Below are 26,521 nucleotides of genomic sequence, written 5' to 3'. Positions count from 1 at the left end.
TTTCGGAAAGGAGATCGTGGCTTCAAAAAGTTAACACATTATGCGGCATTTATATGTAATAATAGCACGATCCAAATGGAAGCTAAAACATGAATTTTGGAAGTTGAAACATTAGTGAGTGCAATCTGGGTACATGAGCGTGGATTTTCGATTGTTTTGTCGCTCTTTTACTGTTTAACGATGATCTCAGGGTGAAATGCAATGGTTGGTCATGATCCAGTGGTTGGTACCTGCAAATCACCAGGAAGAACATTTCTTGATTGGGTTTGGTAACTTTCTAATGATTTCTACTAATCCTCTAATCCTATCTTGAGTTAACTAGATTCTAGTCAAGCCCTTTATAACACACGCGCTGTGGGTGATCTACGAAGAATGCAGTGGCATTGCTGTTCACAAAATTTCATTTACTTGAAAAATGCAGAATAATGGGACTTATTGGCAAGAAAAGCCAGCGCATAGTTCAGGCCACTTACATTGTTCTGCAAAATTCTTCAAATGTGGAAAGATTTGCATGTTCGCAACACATGGAAAGGACGTTTCCAGATGCCCTATGGTTAATGGAGGTCCTGTGCCGTAAAAAACAGAAGATCCCAGGTTCAACCCCCTCCTGTGAGCACCGAGCTAGCTGATGGTGAGGGCACTACTGTTTGTGGGAGCTTGCTGTGCGCAAATTGGCTGCCTTGTCCAGTCATCTTGGGTAATCCTTGCCACTGGACCAAGACCTAGCTCTGTCAAGCCCGTGTGGTGGCTGGTGTGCAATGGCCACCCCACGTTAAAAAAATCCACGCACAGGCATCTCCCACCCTTCAGGATGTAGTTTGGGATCCGGAATATTAGGTCCTTCATTGAAACACCTCTGAACTCATCCCTTTTTGGCGAGAAAGCAAGTCCCCCTCGATACGAGGGACTGCCAATGATGATGGTTACAACAGTGACTACACTTTTGAAGTGTAGTCACTGTTGTAATGTAGTAAAAAAACACTCCTACATGTTGTTTTGACTTTAGTAATCCCTAAGCTAAGGTTAGCTAAAATTGAGATTCCCGAAAGAAAAAAGACGACTTGGATTTCTCTAGCGCCTTTCATGATCGCCGGACGTCCCAAAGCACTACAGCCAATGAAGTACTTTTTGAAGTGTAGTCTCTGTTGTAATGTAGGAAATGCATTCTGCAGCCAATTTGCGCACAGCAAGCACCCACAAACAGCAATGTGATAATCAGATAATCTGTTCTTTAGTGATGTTGATTGAGGGATAAATATTGGCCAGGGCACCAGGTTTAACTCCCCTGCTCTTCTTCGAAATAGTGCCATGGGATCGTTTATGTCCACCTGAGAGAGCAGACGGGGCCTCGGTTTAGCGTCTCATCCAAAAGACGGCACCTCCGACAGTGCGGCACCCCCTCAGACTTGGCCTTTAAGCCCTCCACTGTCAAGTAGCCTGCTGGCATGCCCTGTTTAGGCCCACTTTTGAGGTGTGGTCTCTTGAATGAGGGAGACTGGAGGAACTGTGCCTGATGAAGAGTTAGCATCTTCATTATATGGGTGATGGGGGGGAGAGAGAGAATGGAAGAGAAAGAAATATAATACATGCCACTTTAGTTTGCTTCACAACATTCTTCTTTACAAGCTTAAATGGAAAGACTTGCTTATTGAGACCTTATTAAACTATCAGTGCAGGACTAATTCCGTAGGGAGTGAATTGGCATGCTCTGAATCACACGGCAGAAAATTATTCCCGGCTCTGCTGACTGATTTTCAGTGGATTATAGAGCATGACAGGTGAAAAGCAGGTATAATGCAATGCTGCTTAAAGGTGGTTGCTGTTTCATTCATAATATCTTTCTGTAAATGGAGTGTGTTATAAATTGCTTGTTGTATTTCCTCAAAGTGCTTGGAAGTATAACAGGTGGTGGTATAGAATGTGGTTAGAAATATTGTATTCTGTATAGATATCTTTGTATGTGCTGTTCTGTTGTCAACGTTGCCTTCAAATGACCAGCATTATTATACTGTTGGGAGAGCTACCTATAAAGGTGGGCTTTGCAATACAACACAGCCTGGTCTTGGGTTCGAGGTAATCATTCTTCTTCATTTACATTTTACATTATTTGCTTCTGTTAAATGTAAGGAAATATGCAAGGTATCAAACACGGCAGGTGATTATGGTATTTGTAAAATATCAATGCTTAAGACATTTATAAAACATAGTTATATTTATAAAATGTCAATACAGTAGGAGATTTATAAAATCAATACTGTAACAGCTTATAAATTATCGATACTGTAAACACTTAATGTTGATATTGGCGTTTTGTAAAATGTTGATACTGCAAATGTTTAATAAAATATCAATACCGTAGATTCATAAGATATTGATACTGTAAGCCATTTATAATACATTAGTACTGTAGAAATGTTATTAAATATTGATGCAAATGTTTTATATAATAATTCATAGGAGATTTAAAAAATGTTGATCGAAAGAACTTGTAATAATTTATTGCCTTTCGTGCCTGGGTGTGTTCCCAAGCCATGCAATTGATCCAGAACTGGAAATCCCCTGAAGCCTGGGGCTGGGCAGGTGCATTGCACATCGAGTGCTTTCTTCCCTTTGGTGTGTTGGAACAGGAGGGGTACGGTGCGGTGTGGGCAATGAAAAAACACCAAGCTTGCACATCATGAATAGACACTCGGTTGGGCTAGAAGTGCAGAGAGTTGGAATGGGGGAATTGCAGAGTACGTAAAGGATGAAACGTACGGAGCAGATCTTTACAGTCCCCAGAGCAGAATGGAGTTGTATTGGATGGTTTTGATGGGTGATACCCATCACCCACTGTGCTCGCTGACCTACATTGGCTCCCGGTTAAGCAACGTCTCAATTTCAAAATTCTCATCCTTATTTTCAAATCCCTCCATGGCCTCTCCCCTCCCTATCGCTGCAATCTCCTCCAGCCCCACAACCCCCCGAGATGTCGGCACTCCTCTAATTCTACACTTCTGAGCAACCCTGATTATAATCACTCAACCATTGGTGGCTGTGCCCTCTGTTGCCTGGGTCTGAAACTCCCTGCTTAAACCTCTCTTCCTCTCTACTTCTCTTTCCTCCTTCAAGATGCTACCTCTTTGACCAAGCTTTTGGTTACCTGTGCTAATTTATACTTGTGCTGCTCGGTGTCAAATTGTTATCGCATAATTATCCCGTGAAGCGCCTTGTGATGTTTCACTACGTTAAAGGCGCTATATAAATGTAAGTTGTTGGTTTTAGATTTTTTTTTCTAGGGACAGTTCCTGGATGAGGTACTGTGTCCCTGGGCAATCAATGTCCCTGGCACAGTCCCCAGTTCATGCACCCCGTCCCCGAATGGACGAGAGCCATATTCATTGGAATATATGCCTATCAGAGACCGTTCAACATAATCACAGTTTCAGGTCAATGGACTGAACAGTGTTTACTGTATTATTTATAAACAGTGTCTGATTGCGTTTCCATAGTGCGGTGTCACATCCATGGTAATTATATGCACATTAGTTTTGCACTTGTAGTGTATATGTGCTACTACAAACGTTGTCTTGCTACGCTGCACAAGCTGCATTTTCCGTCCTGGCTGCTTTGTTGTGCTCCCACCCTGTGTCCCTGGATTTTGTTTAGAAAATACAGTCACCATATTTTAGATCTTCCCATATCTTAAAACTTTGTATGTTTTTATTATTAATGGAGGGGCTTGAAGCTATTTACTGGGTTTATTACCATCATTAACTGGTTTGGCCAGTTACAAATACTACACCCAAAGTTCTGTAATGGACTTTTTTAATCCTGTGAAATAGTTTGTGCATTTTGTAATGAGTTGGCCTTATTACTAGCCTGTTTTATTTTGTGGATCTTAGTGTGCCAACAATGGGCTATTTTGCACTCTGGTATCTGGTTAGCTGTTGATTCGATTGAAACAATTAAACCAGAATAGCTTATCGCCTTTAAAGTTGATCAGAAGTAGAATCCGTCATCCCCCTTGGGTTGGCTTTGATCCTTGGGTCCCTCAGCACTGCCCTGCTACTGTCTACGACTATCTGTCCCACCTGTGACAGAGACTGTGGCTCTTGTATTCGAAACATAGAAAGTAGGTGCAGGAGTAGGCCATTTGGCCCTTCGAGCCTGCACCGCCATTCAATATGATCATGGTTGTGAATCTGTGGGAATTCTCTGCCCAAGGAAGCAGTTGAGGTTAGCTCATTGAATGTATTCAAATCACAGATAGATAGATTTTTAACCAATAAAGGAATTAAGGGTTATGGGGAGCGGGTGGGTAAGTGGAGCTGAGTCCACGGCCAGATCAGCCATGATCTTGTTGAATGGCGGAGCAGGCTCGAGGGGCTAGATTGCCTACTCCTGTTCCTAATTCTTATGTTCTTATGCACTTCAGTACCCCGATCCTTCTTTCTCTCCATACCCCTTGATCCCTTTAGCCGTAAGGGCCACATCTAACTCCCTTTTGAATATATCTAACAAACTGGCCTCAACAACTTTCTGTGGTAGAGAATTCCACATGCTCACAACCCTCTGAGTGAAGAAGTTTCTCCTCATCTCGGTCCTAAATGGCTTACCCCTTATCCTTAAACTGTGACCCCTGATTCTGGACTTCCCCAACATCAGGAACATTCTTCCTGCATCAAACCTGTCCAGTCCCATCAGAATTTTAAATGTTTCTATGAGATCCCCTCTCATTCTTCTAAATTCCAGTGAATATAAGCCTAGTCGGTCCAGTCTTTCTTCATATGTCATTCCTGTCATTCCTGTCATCCCGGGCATCAGTCTGGTGAACCTTCGCTGCACTCCCTCAATAGCAAGAATGTCCTTCCTCAGATTAGGAGACCAAAACTGTACACAATACTTAAGGTGTGGTCTCACCAAGGCCCTGTACAACTGTAGTAAGACCTCCTTGCTCCTATACTCAAATCCTCTCGCTATGAAGGCCAACATGCCATTTGCCGCCTTCACCGCCTGCTGTACCTGCATGCCAACTTTCAATGACTGATATACCATGACATCCAGATCTCGTTGCACCTCCCCTTTTCCTAATCTGTCACCATTCAGATAATAATCTGCCTTCCTGTTTTTACCACCAAAGTGGATAACCTCACATTTATCTACATTATACTGCATCTGCCATTTATTTGCCCACGCACCTAAACCTGTCCAAGTCACCCTGCAGCCTCTTAGCATCCTCCTCACAGCTCACACCGCCACCCAGCTTAGTGTCATCTGCAAACTTGGAGATATTACATTCAATTCCTTCACAATTCCTTCGTCTGAATCATTAATGTATATTGTAAATAGCTGGGGTCCCAGCACTGAACCTTGCGGTACAGTATTGGACTGTTCAGCCACCTAAGGACCCATTCTAAGAGTGGAAGCAAGTCTTCCTCGATTCCGAGGGACTGCCTATGATGATGATGATTGATGCTGTATCACTCGTTCCTGAAGTGTAACTGGCAGCTCATAATGTTGGGTATCCGGCATGGACCTGTTTCTGTGCTGTAAATACTTTGCTCATTGCTGTTCCAGATGAAAAGGTATATAAATCCTTGGAAGATACAGTTATATGGCTACAATCGCGAAAGAGTCAAACTTAGCGAGTGTTGACTAATGTTGTTTGGTAACAGTCAGAGTCCCTGGTTTGCCTGCTGCTTCAACTTGCGTGGCTTAATTGAGCGATTTAGATTCACCAGTAGCAGGGTCGCAGGCTTTTCACGTTGGAGGCCATGATCGTTGTATTCAAAGCCGGTTAACATCTGGCTCAGCCCCCACCCCTCTAAATTGTGGTTCCTGTTAACCTGATCACAGAATAATTTCAGTGATTTTTAAATATTAGAACCTTATCTTGCGTAATTGTCACAGATGACTGAAACAACAATAGCAGTTTGTATTTATATAGCGCCTTTAACATAGTGAACCGTCCCAAGGTGCTTCACAGGAGTATTATAAGATTTTAAAAATTGACACTGAGCCGCATAAGGAGAAATTCGGGCAGGTGACCAAAAGCTTGGTCAAAGGGGTAGTTTTAAGGAGCATCTTGAAGGAGGAAAGAGTGACTGGAGAGGTTCAGGCAGGGAGTTCCAGAGCTTAGGGCCCAGGCAACAGAAGGCACGGTCTTCTTGAAGAAAAGCAAAGAAACTGATATTTTCTCTAAATAAATTTTCCTTCCATTGATAATTGATACATTTTACAGCACAGACTGCCCTGAATTGGTTGGATGAGGATGTGATGGTGTGAGAGAATGACTCTAATTATTTAATATTGTCAAGAAATGGTATCGGGTATTATCTCATTCTAAGTACCGATGTTGTATTAGAGTCGGATATTTTGATGAAACCGATTAGAATTTGTCGATCAATAGCAGATACGTTGTCTGCAGTCTCATGCGGATTAGATATCAGAATTATGTTTGTGTTGTAGTATTGCCGCAGAAAACGTAATCCTTAATGAAACTGATATTTTCTGTCTCTAAATAATTGCATTTCCCATCTCCTGATTGAAACATTTGAATGCTTTACATGTTCCGTTCATTAATCTGCAGGCTACCCAGCTAACTGAAAGGCCTGCTTGTGTCAAGAAGGACTACTCCAATTTCATGGCTTCCCTCAATCTACGCAACCGTTCTGCAGGAGAGGTAAAGGCAGCTTTTTAAGATGTTCCTCTGCCTCCCTTTTCTTTTTTTGTTTGTTTTGTTCTGAGACTCCAGAATCCGGAGCTGAGGTGTGCAAGCTGCTTCCTGCCCTCTGCCACTGAAACCTCTCGTTCAGACCCGGCTGAAAGGAGCAAAGGCACGAAAGAAAGAAATCAGTCCAGCATGAGAGCAAAACACTGCGGATGTTGGAAATCTGAAATAAAAACCGAAAAGACTAGAAATACTCAGCAGGTCAGAGCAGCATCTGTGGAGAGAGAGAGAGAAAGGGAGACAAGAGTTAACGTTTCAGGTCAATGACCTTTCATCAGCTCTGATGAAAGATCATCGACCTGAAACATTAACTCTGTGTCTCACTCTCAGAAATACTGCTGAGTATTTCTAGCCTTTTCGGTTTTTATTAAAGAAAGAAATCGGTTGCATTTATTTGTTTCTTATCATGGTCTCATGATGGTCCAAAGCGCATTACACCCAATCAACTACTTTTTAAAGTGCAGTCACTGTTGTCATGTGGGCAAACGGGGCAGCAAATTGGCTCGGGCACAGATCACGTCTACTTAAAGGTGGGTAAAATACCAGGTAATATAAGCTTGGGTAGTAAGTAGTGTGGTCTCCTGGGCTAGTTTATGACCGTCTAAGGGGGTTGAATAGGAATTTTCCAGATTCCACCATCCCCCCCGGCCCTCATTTCCATTGGGTTTTTAATCTGTGCTTTTCCGCTTCTTCCAGGATATATTGCAGGGGGAGGGGGCCAGGGGGCGTCTATTCATGATGCTTCCCACATCATGATTGTGTGGGACAGGCTTGTGGAACCAGATGGTCTTTTCCTGGTTGTCTTTATTGTGTGCTCGTATTTGTGTCCAAGAAATGAGATAAATGATGAGATAATCTGTGCTGATTGAGGGATGAATGTTGGCCAAGATACCGGTAGAATTCTCTGCTCTGCTTTGAACACTGCCACGGGATCTTGTACATCCATCCGAGTGGGCAGATGGGATCTCAACAAAACATCTCGTTGCAAAGACAGCACCTCTGACAATGTAGCACTCCCATCTGCACTGTACCGTCAGCCCGGGCTCTGTACTGGAGTGGTTCTTGAATCCCACAGGCGTCTGATGCTAGACTGAGCCAAACTGACGGGTGCGTTGTTCTTGAAAACGTGCTGGAGGACAGGCACAGCCGTTAAACAGGTCCTCGATCGAATAACCTGCGATGCCTGGTTTACACGTGAATAATGGCACTCGGTGAGGTATTGGAAGGTTAACAGTCTCACAGAACTATAAAAGTCAGCACCTGCAATCGAAAAAGAAAGATAAGGCGAAACAAAAAAGGATACATATTGGGCCCAAATTTTCCCATGAGTTGCGCCGTTTTTATTGGTAACTTGATTTTTCTGGTGTATCCTTTTAGTTGCAAATATGGCCATTTAATTTGCGCCAGTGTCAGTGAGTTGGTTAGGTATTTTGTTAGGTCAGTTTTTTTTTTCAAATGGGAATTTCCCAGCCACTTACCATTTATGCCAATTTAGCCAGATATACGTTGTACTAAACTAACTTAGGGCAGCGTATGTGTCCACTTTTGTCCGCACAGAAAGACCTTACAGTTAACGAATCGGTGCAAGTAACTACATTTAAAGCACCACCAAGCACCAAACAAAGCACAAAAAGTAATAAGCAATTAATTAACAAATAAAATAGAAGGAACCCTGCACCTAAAGCACCAAAATCAATCAGTAAATAACAAATAAAAAATAGAAGTCCTACCTTAGGGAACACAGTGGGCCGCCAATGAGGGAGCCCATTTGGCCAGGGCTAGGCCCCTCCCATACAGCCTGCAGCGCGCGTTTGCAGAAATGGCCTGCCAGGAGCTACTGCACATGCGCGCAGACTCTAGCATGCATGTGCAGAGGTCCCGGCACTGTTTTCAGCACCGGGGCCCAGCTCCGCCCCCCCCCCCCCCCCTTTGTTCTGCGCCACGCCAGCTCCACAGACGGCCCAAGAATCGGCCATGATCGCAAGGATTTTTTTTTGCCGCTGCTTCTGATGTAAAATGTCGGTGGGGGGGCTTAGAGATGCGCCGAAAAAAACGGAGGGCCAAATTTGGGCCCATTGTCCTTCAGTGCATTACTTTGCTATAATTGTATCGCTTCGACGTCAGTGGCACAGAATTGCTCTATAAAACCCGAGCAATGATTCTGTTGCCTGTCCTATGGAACCTACATCTGCCGCCTGGTCAACATTTTGGGGTATTTCAGTATTTTTTTTTTTCTCTCTGCAGATCGCAGGCATGATCCAGTTCTCTGTAGCAACTGGTCGGCAGTCTGACCTGAACAAAGTCATGATTAAACAGCTTAATGATGCACTGGAATCGGTTGGGTGTGAGGCTTACACACAGTCCATGTTCAAACTTACAGCTTTGCTCATCAGCAGCAAAGGTGAGGGGTATAGCTCTTACAATCTCTAACTGAAAATAAATGTCACCTCTCAAAAAGTATAGTCTGCATTACCTCAGATGTAATACAGAAGAACTATGTAATGTCTAATTTACACTTTAATATGTGATATAAGATGCGACTTATGCATTGATAAGGCATCGGCACTATATTTCACAGTGACTTTGTAATTGAATTGCAAAGAAGTCAAAAGAGTGAATTTATTGAAGGTTTAGAAGCAGTAAACCTAAGTGCTAATGTTTTATATCTCCACGGCAGAGAGCAACTCATTAACCTTTTGCTTAAATCGTGCTTACTCCTTGGAGTGTTCTGCAGCACCTGTAGGGAAATCCGGCAGTATAAAGCTTGACGATAGCACTTTATAGTTAAACGCACCCATCTTTCTACCTCAGCTGTTGTGTAGCGGTACACACACACACACACACACACTCCGCAGTTGTTCTCGACCACTAATTTCTGACACTTGGAGGGTGAAATACAAAATAAATAATAGTTAGCTTGGAGAGGCTAAATCAAAACCGAGTTTTAAAATCTGGTATTTTTATTCATGCACAAGAGGAATTGGGGACGGTTGCATTTTACCAAGGTGAATATGTTGCAACAAACTGGAGTACTAGCTTATCTCCTGTGTAAATCAGCCAGGCGCTCCAAGCTAACGACTATCATCAGTGTATCGCTATAATAGATGTGATCGCACTAGAGAGGGTACCCAGAGGAGATTTACGAGGATGTTGCCAGGACTTGGAGAATTTTAGCTATCAGGGAAGATTGGATCGGCTGGGGTTGTTTTCTTTGGCGCTGAGGGGAGACTTAATTGAGGTGTATAAAATTATGCGGGGCCTGGATAGAGTGGATAGGAAGAACCTGTTCTCCTTGGCAGAGGAGTCCTTGGCAGAGGAGTCAACAACCAGGGGGCATAGATTTAAAGCAATTTGTAATTGATTTGAGGGGAAATTTCTTCACCCAGAGGGTGGTGGGGGTCTGGAACTCACTGCCTGAAAGGGTGGTAGAGGCAGAAACCCTCACCACATTTAAAAATTACTTGGATGAGTATTTGAAGTGCCGTAAACCACTTCAAGAGCTGGAAAGTGGGATTAGGCTGGATAACTCTTTGTCAGCCGGTGCCAACACAAAGGCCTCCTTCCGTGCTGTAAATTTCTATGATCTCCATTTCAGCTGGTGCAATATAGAGTGGATAGGAAGGACCTATTTCCCTTAGCGGAGAGGGCAATAACCAGGGGGCATAGATTTAAAGTAATTGGTAGTAATTAGGGGGGAGTTGAGGAGAATGTTTTTGACCCAGAGGGTGGTGGGGGTCTGGAACTCGTTGCCTGAAAGGGTGGTAGAGACAGAAACCCACACCACATTTAAAAAGTACCTGGATATGCACTCGAAGTGCTGTAACCTACAGGGCTACCGACCAAGAGCTGGAAAGTGGGATTATGCTGGATAGTTCTTTCAGCCAGCACAGACATGATGGGCCAAATGGCCTCCTCTGCTATAAATTTCTAATTTCTACGTGGCTGTGTAATAGTGATATACTGCAGCCTACGAGGTTCACTGTGAGTTGATGCTGACACTTAACATTACTTGTTATTACTTGTGTAGCTGTTTTATTGGCAAGGGAAGTCTGGATGAAGTTTTTTTTGATCAATAATTGCACCAGAATGAGGCAAATTGGTTATAAAACTCCATTAATTGTCACTAATGCGATTGCTCACTCAACTCTCTTGTAGTCCATTTCAAATTGAAATGAATAGTTCGATTGAACATTCACGGAAAAAGTGCTATTGTTGCTTCCTTTCTGTCTTACTACAGTTTGTGATCCTCAACTCCTTCACCATTTGTGCTGGGCTCCTCTGCGCATGTTTACAGCGCTGGGCATGGAAACGGCAGTCGCTTGTTGGGAGTGGCTGCTGGCTGCAAAGAATGGCATAGAGGTGCCCGTAAGTATTGTGTCTTTCACTTAACGTCCTTTTTAAAACTAAGTGGCAACAATTAAGCCTTTATTGAGTTAATGCCACTCGCCATCTTCTAGGCAACGATCGTGCAAGAACATTATTTAAAAAAAAATAATTTGCAAAAAGTAGGAACTCGTTGCTAGATTAATAGCTACACATTTATTGGGCATAATTTATTTTTTGAGACTCGGCAGATCCTGAGATGACCTGAAAGTGCACAACTCAGAAAATAATCAATAGCCTGCTGGGCAGTAATGATGTCGCTAAGTCTCAAGGCAGAGAGGAAGATTTATTGAGTTGCCTTTGACTGGTCTTTTATTGCAATATTTCTCTTTTGACCTCTCAAACACCTCGGATTAGATTAACTTTTAAAATCCATTTATCCTTATCTCTCTCCCTATACATTGGGCCCAAGTTTCGAGCCGCGCCTAGAACGGCGCAATCCCGACCTGGACGCCCACTTTTCGCGCCACAAAGTGCGCCTAAAAAAACCCTCCGTATTCTCCACCTCCCTTCAGGTCCTCTGGCCCTCGGCGCAGCGCAGCAGGAGCTGTAGGGGGCGGAGCCAGGTCCCTGCGCTGAAAACAGTGCCGGGACCTCTGCACATGCGCGCTACAGTGGGCGCGCAAGTGCAGTAGCTCCAGGTGCCCGAAACTGTGTGGGAGGGGCCCGAAGCACGCAGCCCCTAGCCCTGGCCGAATGGCCTCACTGGGGCTGCGTGAATAAGGCTCCTCCCACGGCCAGCTCCTGCTTCCTCCCGACCCGACTCGACTCCCGCTTCCCGCCTCCGGACCGGTCCTTCCCCCCCCCCCACCCCCCAATCTCCTTCCCCCCCCCCAATCTCTTTCCCCCCCCCCAATCTCTTTCCCCCCCCCCAATCTCTTTCCCCCCCCCCAATCTCTTTCCCCCCCCCCAATCTCTTTCCCCCCCCAATCTCTTTCCCCCCCCCAATCTCTTTCCCCCCCCCCAATCTCTTCCCCCCCCAATCTCTTCCCCCCCCCCAATCTCCTTCCCCCCCCAATCTCCTTCCCCCCCCAATCTCCTTCCCCCCCCCAATCTCCTTCCCCCCCCAATCTCCTTCCCCCCCCCAATCTCCTTCCCCCCCCCCAATCTCCTTCCCCCCCCCCCCAATCTCCTTCCCCCCCCCCAATCTCCTTCCCCCCCCCCCAATCTCCTCCCCCCCCCAATCTCCTCCCCCCCCCCAATCTCCTTCCCCCCCCCCCAATCTCCTTCCCCCCCCCAATCTCCTTCCCCCCCCAATCTCCTTCCCCCCCCCCAATCTCCTTCCCCCCCCCCAAATCTCCTCCCCCCCCCCAAATCTCCTTCCCCCCCCCAAATCTCCTTCCCCCCCCCCAAATCTCCTTCCCCCCCCCCAAATCTCCTTCCCCCCCCCAAATCTCCTCCCCCCCCCAAATCTCCTTCCCCCCCCCAAATCTCCTTCCCCCCCCCAAATCTCCTTCCCCCCCCCAAATCTCCTTCCCCCCCCCCAAATCTCCTTCCCCCCCCCCAAATCTCCTTCCCCCCCCCAAATCTCCTTCCCCCCCCCAAATCTCCTTCCCCCCCCCAAATCTCCTTCCCCCCCCCAAATCTCCTTCCCCCCCCAAATCTCCTTCCCCCCCCAATCTCCTTCCCCCCCCAATCTCCTTCCCCCCCCAATCTCCTTCCCCCCCAATCTCCTTCCCCCCCCAATCTCCTCCTTCCCCCCCCAATCTCCTCCTTCCCCCCCCAAATCTCCTCCTTCCCCCATCTCCTTCCCCCCATCTCCTTTCTCCCCATCTCCTTCCCCCCCCCATCTCCTTTCTCCCCCTTATCCCCTTCTCCCCCCTCCCCCCTTCTCCCCATCCCCTCCCTTCTCCCCCATCCCTTTCCCCTTCTCCCCCATCCCTTCCCCCTTCTCCCCCATCTGTTCCCCCCCCTCTCTACCTCTACCCCCCCTCTCCCCTCGCTGTCAGAAACACAGACACTGACAGACAGAGAGATAGAGACACTGACAGAGACACACTGAGGGGGGCATCCCAGCACGCTGTTGGAGGGCTCCCGGTGCTGCAGTCGGTAAGTAGAAAAATTTTTATTTATTGATTTAAAATAAAATTATTTCTTATTAATTTTTTTTGATTGATTTATTGGTTGATTTATTGATGTTTTTATCATTTATTATTGATGATGGCTCTTTATTTGTAAAACTGAAGTGTTTAATGTTTGTAAACTTCCCTTTAAACCCCCCCCCCCCCATTCCCTACGCCTGATTTGTAACCTACGCCTGATTTTCTAAAGTGTAGACAAGGTTTTTTCGAGCGTACAAAAATCTTCACTTACTCCATTCTAAGTTAGTTTGGAGTAAGTTTTCACTGACGAAACTTTGAAAACAGGCGTAAGTGGCCGAACACTTCCCCTTTTGAAAAAAAAATTCTGTTCCAAAGTGAAACTGTTCTAACTGACTAGAACTGGAGCAAACTAAATGACGAGAATTCTGATTTCTAAGATACTCCGTTCTACACCAGTTGCTCCTAAAAATCAGGAGCAAATCATGTGGAAACTTGGGGCCATAGTACGTGTGCGCATACATTTTTAACAATGTCAGTAATAAGAATTACAAAGCCATTTTATTTCCTAACACAAATTTCCGAAGACAAAAGTTTATTTGAAATGCTGGTTTAAAAAAGAATCATGATTTGTCCTTTTTTCCTTTTTTTTGTTAGTTAGAATAAAAGTTTTACAGGAATATTTAGAATACTGCGTGCAGTTTTGGTTTCCATATTTATGAAAGGTTATACTTGCTGTAGAGGCAGTTCAGAGAAGGTTCACTAGGTTGATCCTGGGGTTGAGGGGGTTGACTTATGAGGAAAGGTTGAGTTGGTTGGGCTCTACCTGGGATTCAGAAGATCTTATCGAAACGTATAAGATTATGAGGGGGCTTGACAAGGTGGATGCAGAGAGGATGTTTCCGCTGGTGGGGGAGACTAGAACTAGAGGGCATGATCTTAGAATAAGGGGCTGCCCATTTAGAAATTTCTTCTCTGAGGATTGTGGATCTGTGGAATTTGCTGCCTCAGAGAACTGTGGAAGCTGGGACATTAAATAAATTTAAGACCGAAAAAGACAGTTACTTGAGCGATGAGGGGAGCGGGCGGGGAAGTGGAGTTGAGTCCATGATCAGATCAGCCATGATCTTATTGAATGGCGGAGCAGGCTCGAGGGGCCGTATGGCCTACTCCTGCTCCTATTTCTTATGTTATGTAATAGAACTTTGATCATTTATTTTAAAAGGTGTTATTAGCTCTCCGGTGACGTGATAAATAAAGACACAGCCATTAACCGTTGCAGCGCAGGAGGTTCCAACTTTGGTAGTGGTTGGGGGTGTTGCAATTGGTGGCCCAGGGCTAGTGAGGGGAAAAGCTGATCATCCAGGAGTTCCTGCTCCCGATTCCTCCGGTAACTCCAGCCATTGGGTGAGGCCAGGACCAGCATTAGCTACAGTGCCCTCTCAGGTCAGACCAGCAAGAGCCGGAAACCCTTGGAGAGGAGGGGAGGGAATAAAACAACAACAACTCGTATTTATATAGAGCCTTTAACGTAGTAAAATGTCCCAGAGCGCTTCACAGGAGTGTTATGCGATAAACATTTGACACTGAGCCACATAACTGGAAATTAGGGTAGGTGACTAAAAACGTAGTCAAAGAGCTAGGTTTTAAGGAGCGTCTTGAAGGAGGAAAGAGAGGCAGAGAGGTTTAGGCAGGGAGTTCCAGAGCTTGGGGCCCAGGCAACAGAAGGCACGGCCACCAATGGTTGAGCAATTATAATCAGGGATGCTCAGGAAGGCAGAATTGGAGGAGAGCAGACATCTCGGGTGGGGGGAGGGGGGGTGGAGTGGGGTATGTGGGGCTTATAGAGATGGAAGGATTTGAAAAAAAGGATGAGAATTTTGAAATCGAGGCGTTGCTTAACCGGGAGCCAATGTAGGTCAGCATGCACAGCGGGTGATGGGTGAGCGGAACTTGGTGCGAGTTAGGACACGGGCAGCTGAGTTTGGATCACCTCTAGTTTACGTAGGGTAGGATGTGGGAGGCCAGCCAGGAGTGCGTTGGAATAGTCAAGTCTAGAGGTAACAAAGGCACGGTGAGCTGAGGCAAGGGCAGAGACGGGCGATGTTAGAGGTGGAATTAGGCGGTCTTCGTTATGCTGCGATTATGTGGTGATCTTTTTTTTCTTTTCCTTGTTACTGTCCACCTTGTCAATGCAAAAGCCACATGGCGCCCCCCCCAAAAAAAATTAGAGGGAACATTGCTGTCTGCCCTAAATTACTTTAGAACACTGTGAAAAGATTGTTCGTGTCCTAAATGCAATGGCCCTTTGATGCATGGTGCTTGTGGTTCATTTATCGATGACAAGAAGGAGCATTGTCTATTTCACTTGTTCTGGTTTGCAGTTTATGCGGGAAATGGTCGGAGCCTGGCAGATGACCGTGGAGCAGAAGTTTGGCCTTTTCTTAGAAGAGAAGAAAGAAGCTGATCCTTTGGCAGCTTCTGAAGAGAGCCAGCCCGAGCCCTGTCCCCCAGAAGTTACACCCCACCACATCTGGATAGAGGCAAGTGCTAGCCACCCCCACCCCCCTCCCCCCACAGAACTCTTGATCAATGCAAGATGGGACTTGTAAATCATTTTGGGTAACGGGCTGTCCTTGCATACTACAGCACTTTCTAATTCTTCAGTATTCTGTACTACTTTGATTCAAGATTGTCACGGTTTACTTAAAACACTTCCAGATTAATATAAGGGCTTTTATTTTTTTCCAGATCTAAATGGCTACATACAGTTAGCCCATTTTCTACAGTATCTAAAAGTGATAACATAATAAATAAAACTGCATTGTGCAGCAACTTATCTCTCTGAAACATCTCTCAAGGCTCTAGAAGATGACTTGCCTTTGAAGTGCAGTGTTTTATAGGCAAACTTGCAAAAGACCAGTGGCCAACTTGAGCTTGCTGGTTAGTTATCCATTAGTTTGCCCTACAGAAAGAAAGACTTGCATTTATATAGTGTCTTTCACGACCACCGGACGTCCCAAAGTGCTTTTACAGCCGTTGAAGTACTTTTGCAGTGTAGTCACTGTTGCAATGCAGGAAACGCGGCAACCAATTGCAAACAACATACTCCCACAAACAGTAATGTGGTAATGACCAGATAATCTGTTTTTAGTGATGTTGATTGAGGGATCAATATTGGCTCAGGACACCAGGGAGAACTCTCTTGCTCTTCTTTGAAATAGTGTCATGGGATCTTTTACCGGTGTAACTATTTGTACTCAGTCTCCCTTCTGCGCATGTGTCTCCTGACGCATGCGCAGAAGCGAGAGTTAGGACAAATATCACCAACTCCGCCTCCCCCCACCCCCCACCCCCCCCATCCAAAACCGTCCGGAACCGGCCTCACACGTTGCCTCCACTGCCTCCAATCCATCAGCAGCCCCGAGCCTCCAGGACCAGTTCAGGGAGAGTGGGCTTGTCGGGGAGAGTGGGCTGAGAGAGCTTGGGGGAGCGAGAAGGAGAGCTTGCCGTGGGCGGGGGTGAGGAGAGAGAAAAAGAGACAGGTGCGGGGTGGGTATCAGAGGGGAGAGAGGGAACTCTCAGAAGATGGATCACGTTCTTCCATCCCCCTGCTATGTGCAAGCGTTACAAAGGACATCATTGGGGTGGATGAAATCCAGAAGTCACGACACTGCCACTATTTACTTCATACCCAATAAACATGTTAATCCGCATACAATGCCCCATCTATGGGGGGTAAGGTCTTGCGCTTGGGTAAGGGTCTTCAGCTGGGGGAGGGATGCACTTACACTTGGGGTAAGGGACTTCGGCTGGAACTTGGTGGCTTTTGGGGAGATCTATCCTCTGTGGCTTCTGAAGTCAACATGGATCGAATTACAAGTTGGAAAGTCAGTCAGAACTTGGGTTGGGTGGTTCCAGCTACACAGTCCAGAGGAACTTCAGGGTGTGGCTTATCCTCCAAGGGGACCAATCAGAGAAATGGCTGCATTTCAGTTAATACAAATAGACGCATCCATCTTTTACATCCATGTGAGAGCAGATGGGGTCTCTGTTTAATGTGTCATCTGAGAGACAGCACTTCCAACAGTGCAGCACTTCCTCAGTACTAGATTTTTGTGCTCAAGTCTCTGGAGTAGGACTTGAACCCATAACCTCCTAACTCTTGAGGAGAGGGTGCTACCAACTGAGCCACAGCAGACACTGTGACATAAGGGAAAACCGGGCCAATATAAAACTAAAATTAAATTATGGGCACTGTTAAAGGGTGGTTCTACTTGGTTTGGCTGGAGAGCCACTGCAAAATCATTGGTACACCACAATTTCATTCAATTTCAAAGTCCCAGCACATACATAATGGGCTGAATGGCCTTCTTTGGCACTATAAGTTTCCATAATTCTATGGCAGCCATAGCATCTATGCATTTGCTATTTGTTACTGCTGAACTGCTTGAATATATACATGTATGATGTTGATGGCATAGTGTTCTTTTTGAACATAAGAACATAAGAAATAGGAGCAGGAGTAGGCCATACGGCCCCTCGAGCCTGCTCCGCCATTCAATAAAATCATGACTGATCTGATCATGGATTCAGCTCCATTTTCCTGCCTGCTCCCCATAACCCCTTATCCCCTTATCGTTTAAGAAACTGTCTATTTCTATCTTAAATTTATTCAATGTCCCAGCTTCCACAGCTCTCTGAGGCAGCGAATTCCACAGATTCATCACCATCAGAGAAGAAATTTCTCCTCATCTCAGTTTTAAATGGGTGGCCCCTTATTCTAAGATTATGCCCTCTAGTTCTAGTCTCCTCCATCAGTGGAAACATCCTCACTGCATCCACCCTGTCAAGCCCCCTCATAATCTTACACGTTTCAATAAGATTATCTCTCATCCTTCTGAATTCCATTGAGTAGAGGCCCAACCTATTCAACCTTTCCTCATAGGTCAACCCCGGAATCAACCTAGTAAACCTTTTCTGAACTGCCTCCAAAGCAAGTATATCCTTTCGTAAATATGGAAACTAAAACTGCACGCAGTATTCCAGGTGTGGCCTCACCAATACTCTGTATAACTGTCCCTGCTTTTATACTCCATCCCCTTTGCAATAAAGGACAAGATTCCATTGGCCTTCCCGATCACTTGCTGTACCTGCATACTAACCTTTTGTGTTTCATGCACAAGTACCCCCAGGTCCCGCTGTACTGCGGCACTTTGCAATCTTTCTCCATTTAAATAATAATTTGCTCTTTGATTTTTTCTGCCAAAGTGTATGAGCTCACTTTCCAACAATACATCCCTGTTTTTCCAAACAAGACAACTTTTGCACGTCCCGAGAAAACCATTGCAAAGAAATGTGTATAATGCATTGTATCCAGTTAACTGATCTGGCTTTTACCTTAACATTACCTCACAAGCCCATTTATCAATTGTTTTTCCTCATTTTCTTTAGTTCCTGGTGCAAAGGTTCGAGATTGCCAAGTACTGCAGTGCAGACCAGGTGGAGATCTTTGGCAGTCTTCTGCAACGCTCTCTCTCACTAAACGTTGGAGCCGCAAAAGGGAGTTTGAACAGACACGTGGCTGCCATTGGGTCAAGATTCAAGTACGTGCAGTGTGACTACTGTGGAAATTGCATTAATGTACAAAACCAATCATGATACCTCTACTTCAAATCGGCTGTCGAGTGAGAGGAAAGAGCTTTTTATTGAAATGTACAATAATTCTTCTCCCTTTCGTCTTCCCATGTGCCAGTCCTGGATGAAAAGGCTGGTGGCCTATTCCCAGAGTCTGCTACTGCTGTGCTAATCCTTGCTGCCAAGTAGCAGCTGGTTACAGCGTTGGATGACTCACCCCGGAAAATGTTTTATTTCCCCTTTTCCTTCAGTCCTTGTGGAGTATAAAAGCTAGGAAGTCCTGCTACAACTGCACAGGGTATTGGTGAGACCACACCTGGAGTATTGCGTACAGTTTTGATCTCCTTATTTAAGGAGGGATATACTTGCTTTGGAGGCTGTTCAGAGAAGGTTCACTAGGTTGATTCCTGAGATGAAAGGATTGTCTTATGAAGAAAGTTTGAGCAGGTTGGGCCTATACTCATTGGAGTTTAGAAGAATGAGAGGTGATCTTATTCAAACATATACGATACTGAGGGGGCTCGACAAGTTAGGTGCAGAGAAGATGTTTCCCCTCGTGGGGGCATCTTGAACTAGGGGACATAATTTCAGAATAAGTTGTCGTCCATTTAAAACGTAAATGAGGAGGAATTTCTTCTCATAGAGGATTGTGAATCTTTGGAATTCTCTACTGCAGAGAGCTGTTGAGGCTGGGTCATAGACGGAGATTTTTGAACAATAGCGAAGTCAAAGGTTATGGGGAGCGGGCAGGGAAATGGAGTTGAGGCCAAGATCAGATCAGCCATGATCTTATTGAATGGCGGAGCAGGCTTAAGGGGCCAAATGGCCGACTCCTGCTCCTATTTCTTGTGTTCTTATATTTATGAGGTGCCAGTCTTTGCTTGCTACCTTCCATAACAGCACGGCTGAAACTGATAACTTGGCATATGGTGATCCATGGATCTGAGCCAGCACCCTACCGCTCTGGTGCCATGCGTTGATACCACTGCATAGACTTAATGTGTCAGAAATATTTTTGTGGTGATTAAACTTGTCTGGCAAAAGGTTAAAAGTAGAACCCAACAAGCCACTAACCTTCTCACTTTACTAATGACTTTTACCGTTGTCGCTGCAGGTTATTGACACTCGGGCTTGCATTATTGCATGCTGATGTCATTTCCAATGCCACCATTCGCAATGTGCTGAGAGAGAAGGTCTATTCCACTGCCTTTGACTATTTTAGGTAAATATTATCAAATTGTTACAGTGCAAAATCATATTTATTTTCATTGTAGTCACATGAAAGTATCTCAATTTAATTTTTTCTAATTATTGTAGCGTTGCACCTAAATATCCGACACAAGAGGAGAAGAGACTGCGGGAAGATATCAGTATTATGATCAAGTTTTGGACAGCCATGTTCTCCGATAAGAAGTACCTCAATGCAAACCAACTTGTTCCTCCTGGTAAGGTGGATCTCCTTCCATTTCAAAATCTAGTTTAAGTGAATGGAAGGAGGACTGAGCCGTGTGTCATTTTTAGAAAGTGCAAAATGGAGATCGGGAGGACCACATCTGGCATAAGTAGAAACATCTGCAGAGGAGGTTTTGGAGTGGGTTCAGAATGGAGGGTTGAGAATGTTGCTAATTGGCAGGCTTATAGGGCAAGGGGAAATTAGCGACACAGATGAGAGACTGGAGAAAAGTTCAGAGATTTCAGGGCGGTGACCAGAGTATTTAGATGTGCATTTATATGCAAAATGTATTTGTTTCCTAATGCCGAGAATTTGAGAACGTTCGTTAAGGTGCTATTGATGTTTATTTTGATATTCAACTGTGTGCTTGGCTTCTTTCTAGATTGGGGTGAATTGATAAAGTTCAACCTAACCTTTCCTTTCTGCTTCTCTAAAGTAAAGACTGCATTGGAGTTTTAACCAAATGTTTAAGGAGCTTCCTCTCACCAACAGTGACTTTAAATGGGTACAAAATTGCACAGTGGGAGCAATACATTTGCTGATTGAAGTCCTGAACGTGGCACTGAATTATTGCAGTGCAAAAAAAGGCTTAATGCTTAGTCTAATTATAGGACCCAAGAAAACAGGGAATGCATTGTGTGTGTCGAGCCCATTCCTTCTACAGATCGTGTAGAGTCCGGTCTATCAAAGAATCTACCCAGCTGAGAAAATACTTACAAATTTCTCCAGACCCCCAAAATTTAAGCTGCCGAACTCCATCATGTACTATTCATCCTTGACCAGTTGGCATTCTCGGCATAATATCATGGTGCCAGCAATCAGATGTTTTGCACACAATATTTGATCATCTTTGTCTGTGCTCACTTTATAACCCTTAATCCTGTTAATGGCCTGAAGCCGTTTCGGCCCCACAGTCTGGAATTCCCCCTCTAAACCCTTCCAGCTCTCTCTCTCCCCCTCCTCCTTAAAACCCAGCTCTTCTGCCAAGCTTTTGTCACCTCTCCAAGTGGCATCCATTTTTTCCCCTTGCGTCTCTAAGAACTAAGAGCCGGAATAGGCCATTCGGCCCCTCGATCCTGCTCTACCTCAACTCCACTTTCCTGCACTATCCCCATATCCCTTGAGTCCCTTAATATTCAAATATAAAGCTCAATGGGTTTTTTACCTACATTAAAAGCACTGCATCAATCAGCCAGCTCTTTCATCGAGATGTTAATAAATACTTGCAAAGACTTACATTTATATATAGCGCCTTACACAGCCACCGGACGTCTCAAAATGCTTTACAGCCAATGAAGTACTTTCGGAGTACAGTCACTGTTGTAATGTGGGAAACGCGGCAGCCAATTTGCGCACAGCAAGCTCCCACACGCAGCAATGGGACAATGACCAGATAATATGTTTTTGTTATGTTGATTGAGGGATAAATATTGGCCAGGGCACTGGGGATAATTCCCAAAGCACCTTCAGTGCAATCAGTCTGCCTTGTACTTGTTTCCTGGCCAAGTAATACTAGAATTGTCTCTTTAAAATCATTTATGAGTAGTGTGCACAGTGCCGGGCCCAGAACAGATCTCTATAGATTGGCTAGTTGCAGATACAGTAGTAAACCAGCAGTAAAGGCTTACTTGTATTATCGCTCAGTACTTTATCATTGATGATTTTAGTTAATGATATTTGCATCTGTTTCTCTCCTGATGAATTTTGAAGCATTTCTACAACCATCCATTTATAATTTATTTTCGTTCTCTCTCCTCACACATGCTCTCTTTCTCTCTCTCTCCCTCTCTCCCTCCCTCCTTTATTCCTTCCCCTCCCTCCTCTCTCTCTCTCTTCCCCCTCCTTCCCTCCCCTCTCTCCCTCCCTCTCTCCCTCCCTTCCTTCTTCCTTCTCTCTCTCTCTCTCTCTCTCTCTCTCTCGCTCTCGCTCTCTCTCCCCCTCCCTTCCTCTCTTGCTCTCTCGCTCTCTCTCCCCCTCCCTCCCTTCTTCCTTCCCCTCCCTCTCTCTCCCGCCCCCCCCACCCCCGCGCTCACTCCATCACTCTATGCCTAATTTTCATTGTGTTTTATCTTTTATTATTCCTTCCCTCAATTCACTAAAGCAGCATAATGGGGGAAAAAAAGAACCTATAGTTCACTGCCCTCAGTACAGAGTCCTGTATCAGACGCCTGAAGTAGGCCTCCCTGTAGATTGCTGCCTTCTGCCAGCTTGCCTGGAGCGGAGAAAATAAGGAAGAGAAAAGAAGTGCCGAGTTTTAAACAAAAAATAATTTTTTTAAATCCTGCAAGATCAGAGGAAAGGAGAAGACAGAAATTGAGGAGGTACACAAGGGAAAGATAAGAAACAGAAGAGGAAGGAAGGAACAGAAGTGAGAAGTTGAGGCTTCATTGTCTCCCATCAGGTCCCTGGGGTTGTGCCACAAGTGGCAGCTCCCTCTGCTGTCGAAACTAAACCAGTTTGGCATTTAACCAGCCTGTCACTCGTTCAGAAAGAACTTATTTTTTAACTGTAAATTGTGATTTGTTCCTAGTATTCTTTCTTCCCCAAATAAGGCCCATCCCAGTAATTCCCCCCACCCCCATCATTTTGCCTCTTTTTCGTCAAAGAACAATGTACATATTTCATATTTTCTTTTTTCTTTTCTCCATTTTTGATGCTACTTTTGAACACACCAGTTTTTGTTTTAAACATTACAACAGTGACTACTTTATTGGCTGTAAAGCGCTTTTGGATTTTTGGTGGTCATGAAAGGCGCTACAGAAATGCAAGTCTGTCTTAATTATCTCTGGATGCGAACTAAGATGTAGGTCCGGGCTCCATGCCTGGTGCTGTGTATGGCAATAATTATTATTCAGCTGGCACAGATAGCTGCTTTCTCTCGTGTTCTGAAGTGCAGTAGGAGAATGTTTCTAAACTTACTACCTTGACAACTTGTTTATGAATTTCTCCTCATGGCAAGGTCTGATTTTCAGAGGATAAATGGGAGATGTACCAGGAGAAGCTGAATACTCCTTTTAACACAAAGCAGCTCGTGCAGACCATTATGACAGTACAGTGGTGCTTAATAATTGCTGCCAGCAGTCCAATCACAGGTGCTGTAAGAGTTAGGAGCAGGAGTGGGCCATTCGGCCCCTCGAGCCAGCTCTGCCATTCAATTTGTTGGATATATTCAATTCAGTTCGTTGGATATATTCAACAGGGAGTTAGATGTGGCCTTTGTGAGTGAGGGATCAAGGAGTATGGAGAGAAAGCAGGAATCAGGTACTGAGGTGAATGATCAGCCATGATCTTATTGAATGGTGGTGCAGGCTCGAAGGGCCGAATGGCTTACTCCTGCACCTATTTTCTATGTTTCTATATCATAGCTGATCTTCTGCCTCAACTCCACCTTCCCGAACTATCCCCATATCCCTCGATTTCCCCTAGAATTCAAAACTCTACTGATCTCTGGCTTGAATATACTCAGAGACTGAACCTCCACAGCTGTGTGGGGCAGTCAATGCAAAAGATTCACAGGAGAAAGTGCCAGCACTGCAGTCAGAATTAACGAAGTAGTAGCTTCCCATTGAAATGTGAGATGCCCTCTTCCAACACAACTTCTGGTTGTACAGCCTTTGAACTCTGGTCAGGATTCCCTTGGCAGGTGGAGTTTTCTGAGGCTTTGGTGAATATCTCATTTGAAGCATGTATAATGAGCCATGCTCTCTAAATCCTGGTGTATGTGTGAGCTGGTTGTGGGTGATTGGCCACTTCTCCAGTGTCCTCATTCCTTGTGGTTCCCAGTTGAGCTGGTCATGAGCAGATTTTTGCTCAGACTCCAGCAGGGCTTACCTTGTGAGTGACAACTTGTGGGTCATGGATTCTGCAGAGCGGCTTTGCTTTCCCAGCCCACGGCTGCTCTTGTTTGATTTTGCGCGTCTTACTGTCGCACTTCTTAACGCACTTGCGACGCCCACATTCGCAACAATTGCTTGACTGCTGTGTCTGTTTCCGCTGCATACAGCTTACAGTATGGTGATGTAGCGGTTATGATACTCGACCGGCAACCAGAGCAGAGTTCAAGTCCCATTAAATTGTGAGTTAGCACCAGGAAAATGATGACGAAAGCTGGTCACCCACCTCCTGACAACAAATGAAAATAAGTGGTCATTATCTTGGCCAGGTGTTCTGAAAAGCTAAGAAACTTCATGATCAACCAGACATAACGTGTAATTCTCCAAGAATTGTACTGCGCACTGATGGGTGTATAAAAATTAACTTTTTATAGCCATTATAATTAATGATCCAATGGCACTTTCTTTGTTTGTCTACCAGCAAATCTAGTCTGTATACCTCTATTAGTGTTGCAATTTTTTATTAGGTTTAAAAAATATATACGAACATATTGATTTCAATTACTTCGTCATTGGTGGCCGTGCCTTCAGCTGCCTAAGTCCTAAGCTCTGGAATTCCTTCCCTAAATCTCTCCGCCTCTCCACTTCTCTCTCCTCCTTTAAGACACTCCTTAAAACCTACCTCTTTGACCAAGCTTTTAGTCATCTGCCCATCCATATATCTTGTATGGCTCAGTGTCTAATTCCTTTTGATAACACTCCTGTGAAGCGCCTTAGGACATTTTACTACGCTAATGGGCTATATAAATACAAGTTGCTGTTGTCTCCATCCCCCATATATTTCTGCCTCCTTATGTATTTATGCCAGTTCCATTCTCTAGTTGGGAGGAGAATGGGCAGCAAACTTGTCAATACGCCTTGAGCTGGATCTAGGAGATGAAGATGAGAAGTGAATATAAGGAAGACCATTTGGCTCGTCCATTTATATTTATTAAAAATTTGTGGTCTACCCATAACGGCATTCCACCTGACCCCTCGGGCCTGCTCCACCAATTAATAAGATCATGGCTGATCTGATCATGGACTCAGCTCCACTTCCCTGCCCGCTCCCCATAATCCTTTATTCCCTTATCGTTCAAAGATCTGTCTATCTCCGCCTTAAATATATTCAATGACCCAGCCTCTACAGCTCTCTAGGGCAGAGATTTACAACCCTCTGAGAGAAGAAATTTCTTCTCATCTCAGTTTTAAATGGGCGGCCCCTTATTCTGAGACTATGTTCACTAGTTTTAGTTTCCCCTATGAGTGGAAATATTCTCTCTGCATCCACCTTGTCAACCTCCTCATTATCTTATATGTTTCGATAAGATCACCTTTTCTTCTGAACTCCAAAGAGCATAGGCCCAACCTACTCAACCTATCTTCATAAGTCAACCCCCTCATCTCCGGAATCAGCTTAGTGAACCTTCTCTGAACTGCATCCAATGCAAGTATATCTTTCCTTAAATATGGAGGCCAAAACTGTACGCAGTACTCTAGGTGTAGTCTCACCAATACTCTGTACAGTTGCAGCAGGACTTCTCTGCTTTTATATTTTAACCCCCTTGCAATAAAGGCCAACATTCCATTTGCCTTCCTGATTATTTGCTGTACCTGCATACTGTTGTCTTCCTAACACAGATGAGACTGCACACAGGGAGGTTAAAGTAACAGTGACCTCAGTCTTTATTAAGACACTCCAGAGTGAGGAACAAGCCTTAGGGGCCGAATACACACGCTAATGCCTTTTTCTCAATCATGCTGTAGGCCCTCTCGGCCTTAGACAAGCTCCTGGAAGCATAGGTGACAGGTTGCAACTTCCACGCAACGTTAGCTTGTTGTAATACACACCCGACTCCGTACGACGACACATCACATGCTAGCACGAGTCTTTTACACGGGTTATACAATACAAGCAGCTTGTTGGAGTATAAAATGTTTCTGGCTTTCTCAAAAGCAATTACTTGTTTTTTTTCCCCATACCCAGTTCTCACTTTTACGCAGTAACACATGTAGGGGCTCTAAAAGGGTGCTTAACCCCGGTAGGAGGTTACCAAAATAGAGTTGAGTCCCAGGAATGACCGCAGCTCCGTGACATTCTGTGGCCTGGGCGCATTCCTGATAGCCTCTATCTTGGTGTCTGTGGGCCGAATGCCGTCCGCCGTGATCTTTCTCCCCAAAAACTCCACTTCTGTTGCCATGAGGACCTCCTCCAGGTTTTGTAGGTGCTCGACGGTGTTCCGACCATTGACCAATATGTCGTCCTGAAAAACCACCGTGCGTGGTACCGACTTGAGTAGGCTCTCCATATTTCTCTGGAAGATCGCTGCAGCTGACCGAATTCCAAACTGGCATCTGTTGTAGATGAACAGTCCCTTGTGAGTGTTGATGCAGGTGAGGCCCTTCAAAGACTCCTCCAGCTCCT

The 26,521-nt window shown here is 45.0% G+C and overlaps 1 protein-coding gene across 2 annotated transcripts in view; it reads left to right on the top strand.

The window, feature by feature from the left end:
* pi4kab (phosphatidylinositol 4-kinase, catalytic, alpha b) overlaps window positions 1–26,521 on the top strand; it is a 230,214-nt gene that overhangs the window by 133,251 nt on the left and 70,442 nt on the right. For both annotated transcript variants that reach the window (XM_070888050.1, XM_070888049.1), the window contains exons 30-36: window positions 6,572–6,664; window positions 8,957–9,113; window positions 10,950–11,077; window positions 15,519–15,677; window positions 18,589–18,740; window positions 19,886–19,993; window positions 20,089–20,216. In XM_070888050.1, coding sequence (XP_070744151.1) covers window positions 6,572–6,664; window positions 8,957–9,113; window positions 10,950–11,077; window positions 15,519–15,677; window positions 18,589–18,740; window positions 19,886–19,993; window positions 20,089–20,216 — 925 coding nt within the window. The remainder of the gene's footprint in view (window positions 1–6,571; window positions 6,665–8,956; window positions 9,114–10,949; window positions 11,078–15,518; window positions 15,678–18,588; window positions 18,741–19,885; window positions 19,994–20,088; window positions 20,217–26,521) is intronic.

Source organism: Pristiophorus japonicus, chromosome 8 (assembly GCF_044704955.1).
Source record: "Pristiophorus japonicus isolate sPriJap1 chromosome 8, sPriJap1.hap1, whole genome shotgun sequence".
Classification (NCBI taxonomy): Eukaryota; Metazoa; Chordata; class Chondrichthyes; family Pristiophoridae; genus Pristiophorus; species Pristiophorus japonicus.
Note: the sequence above shows the minus strand (reverse complement) of the source record. Positions and strands in the feature narration are given on the sequence as shown.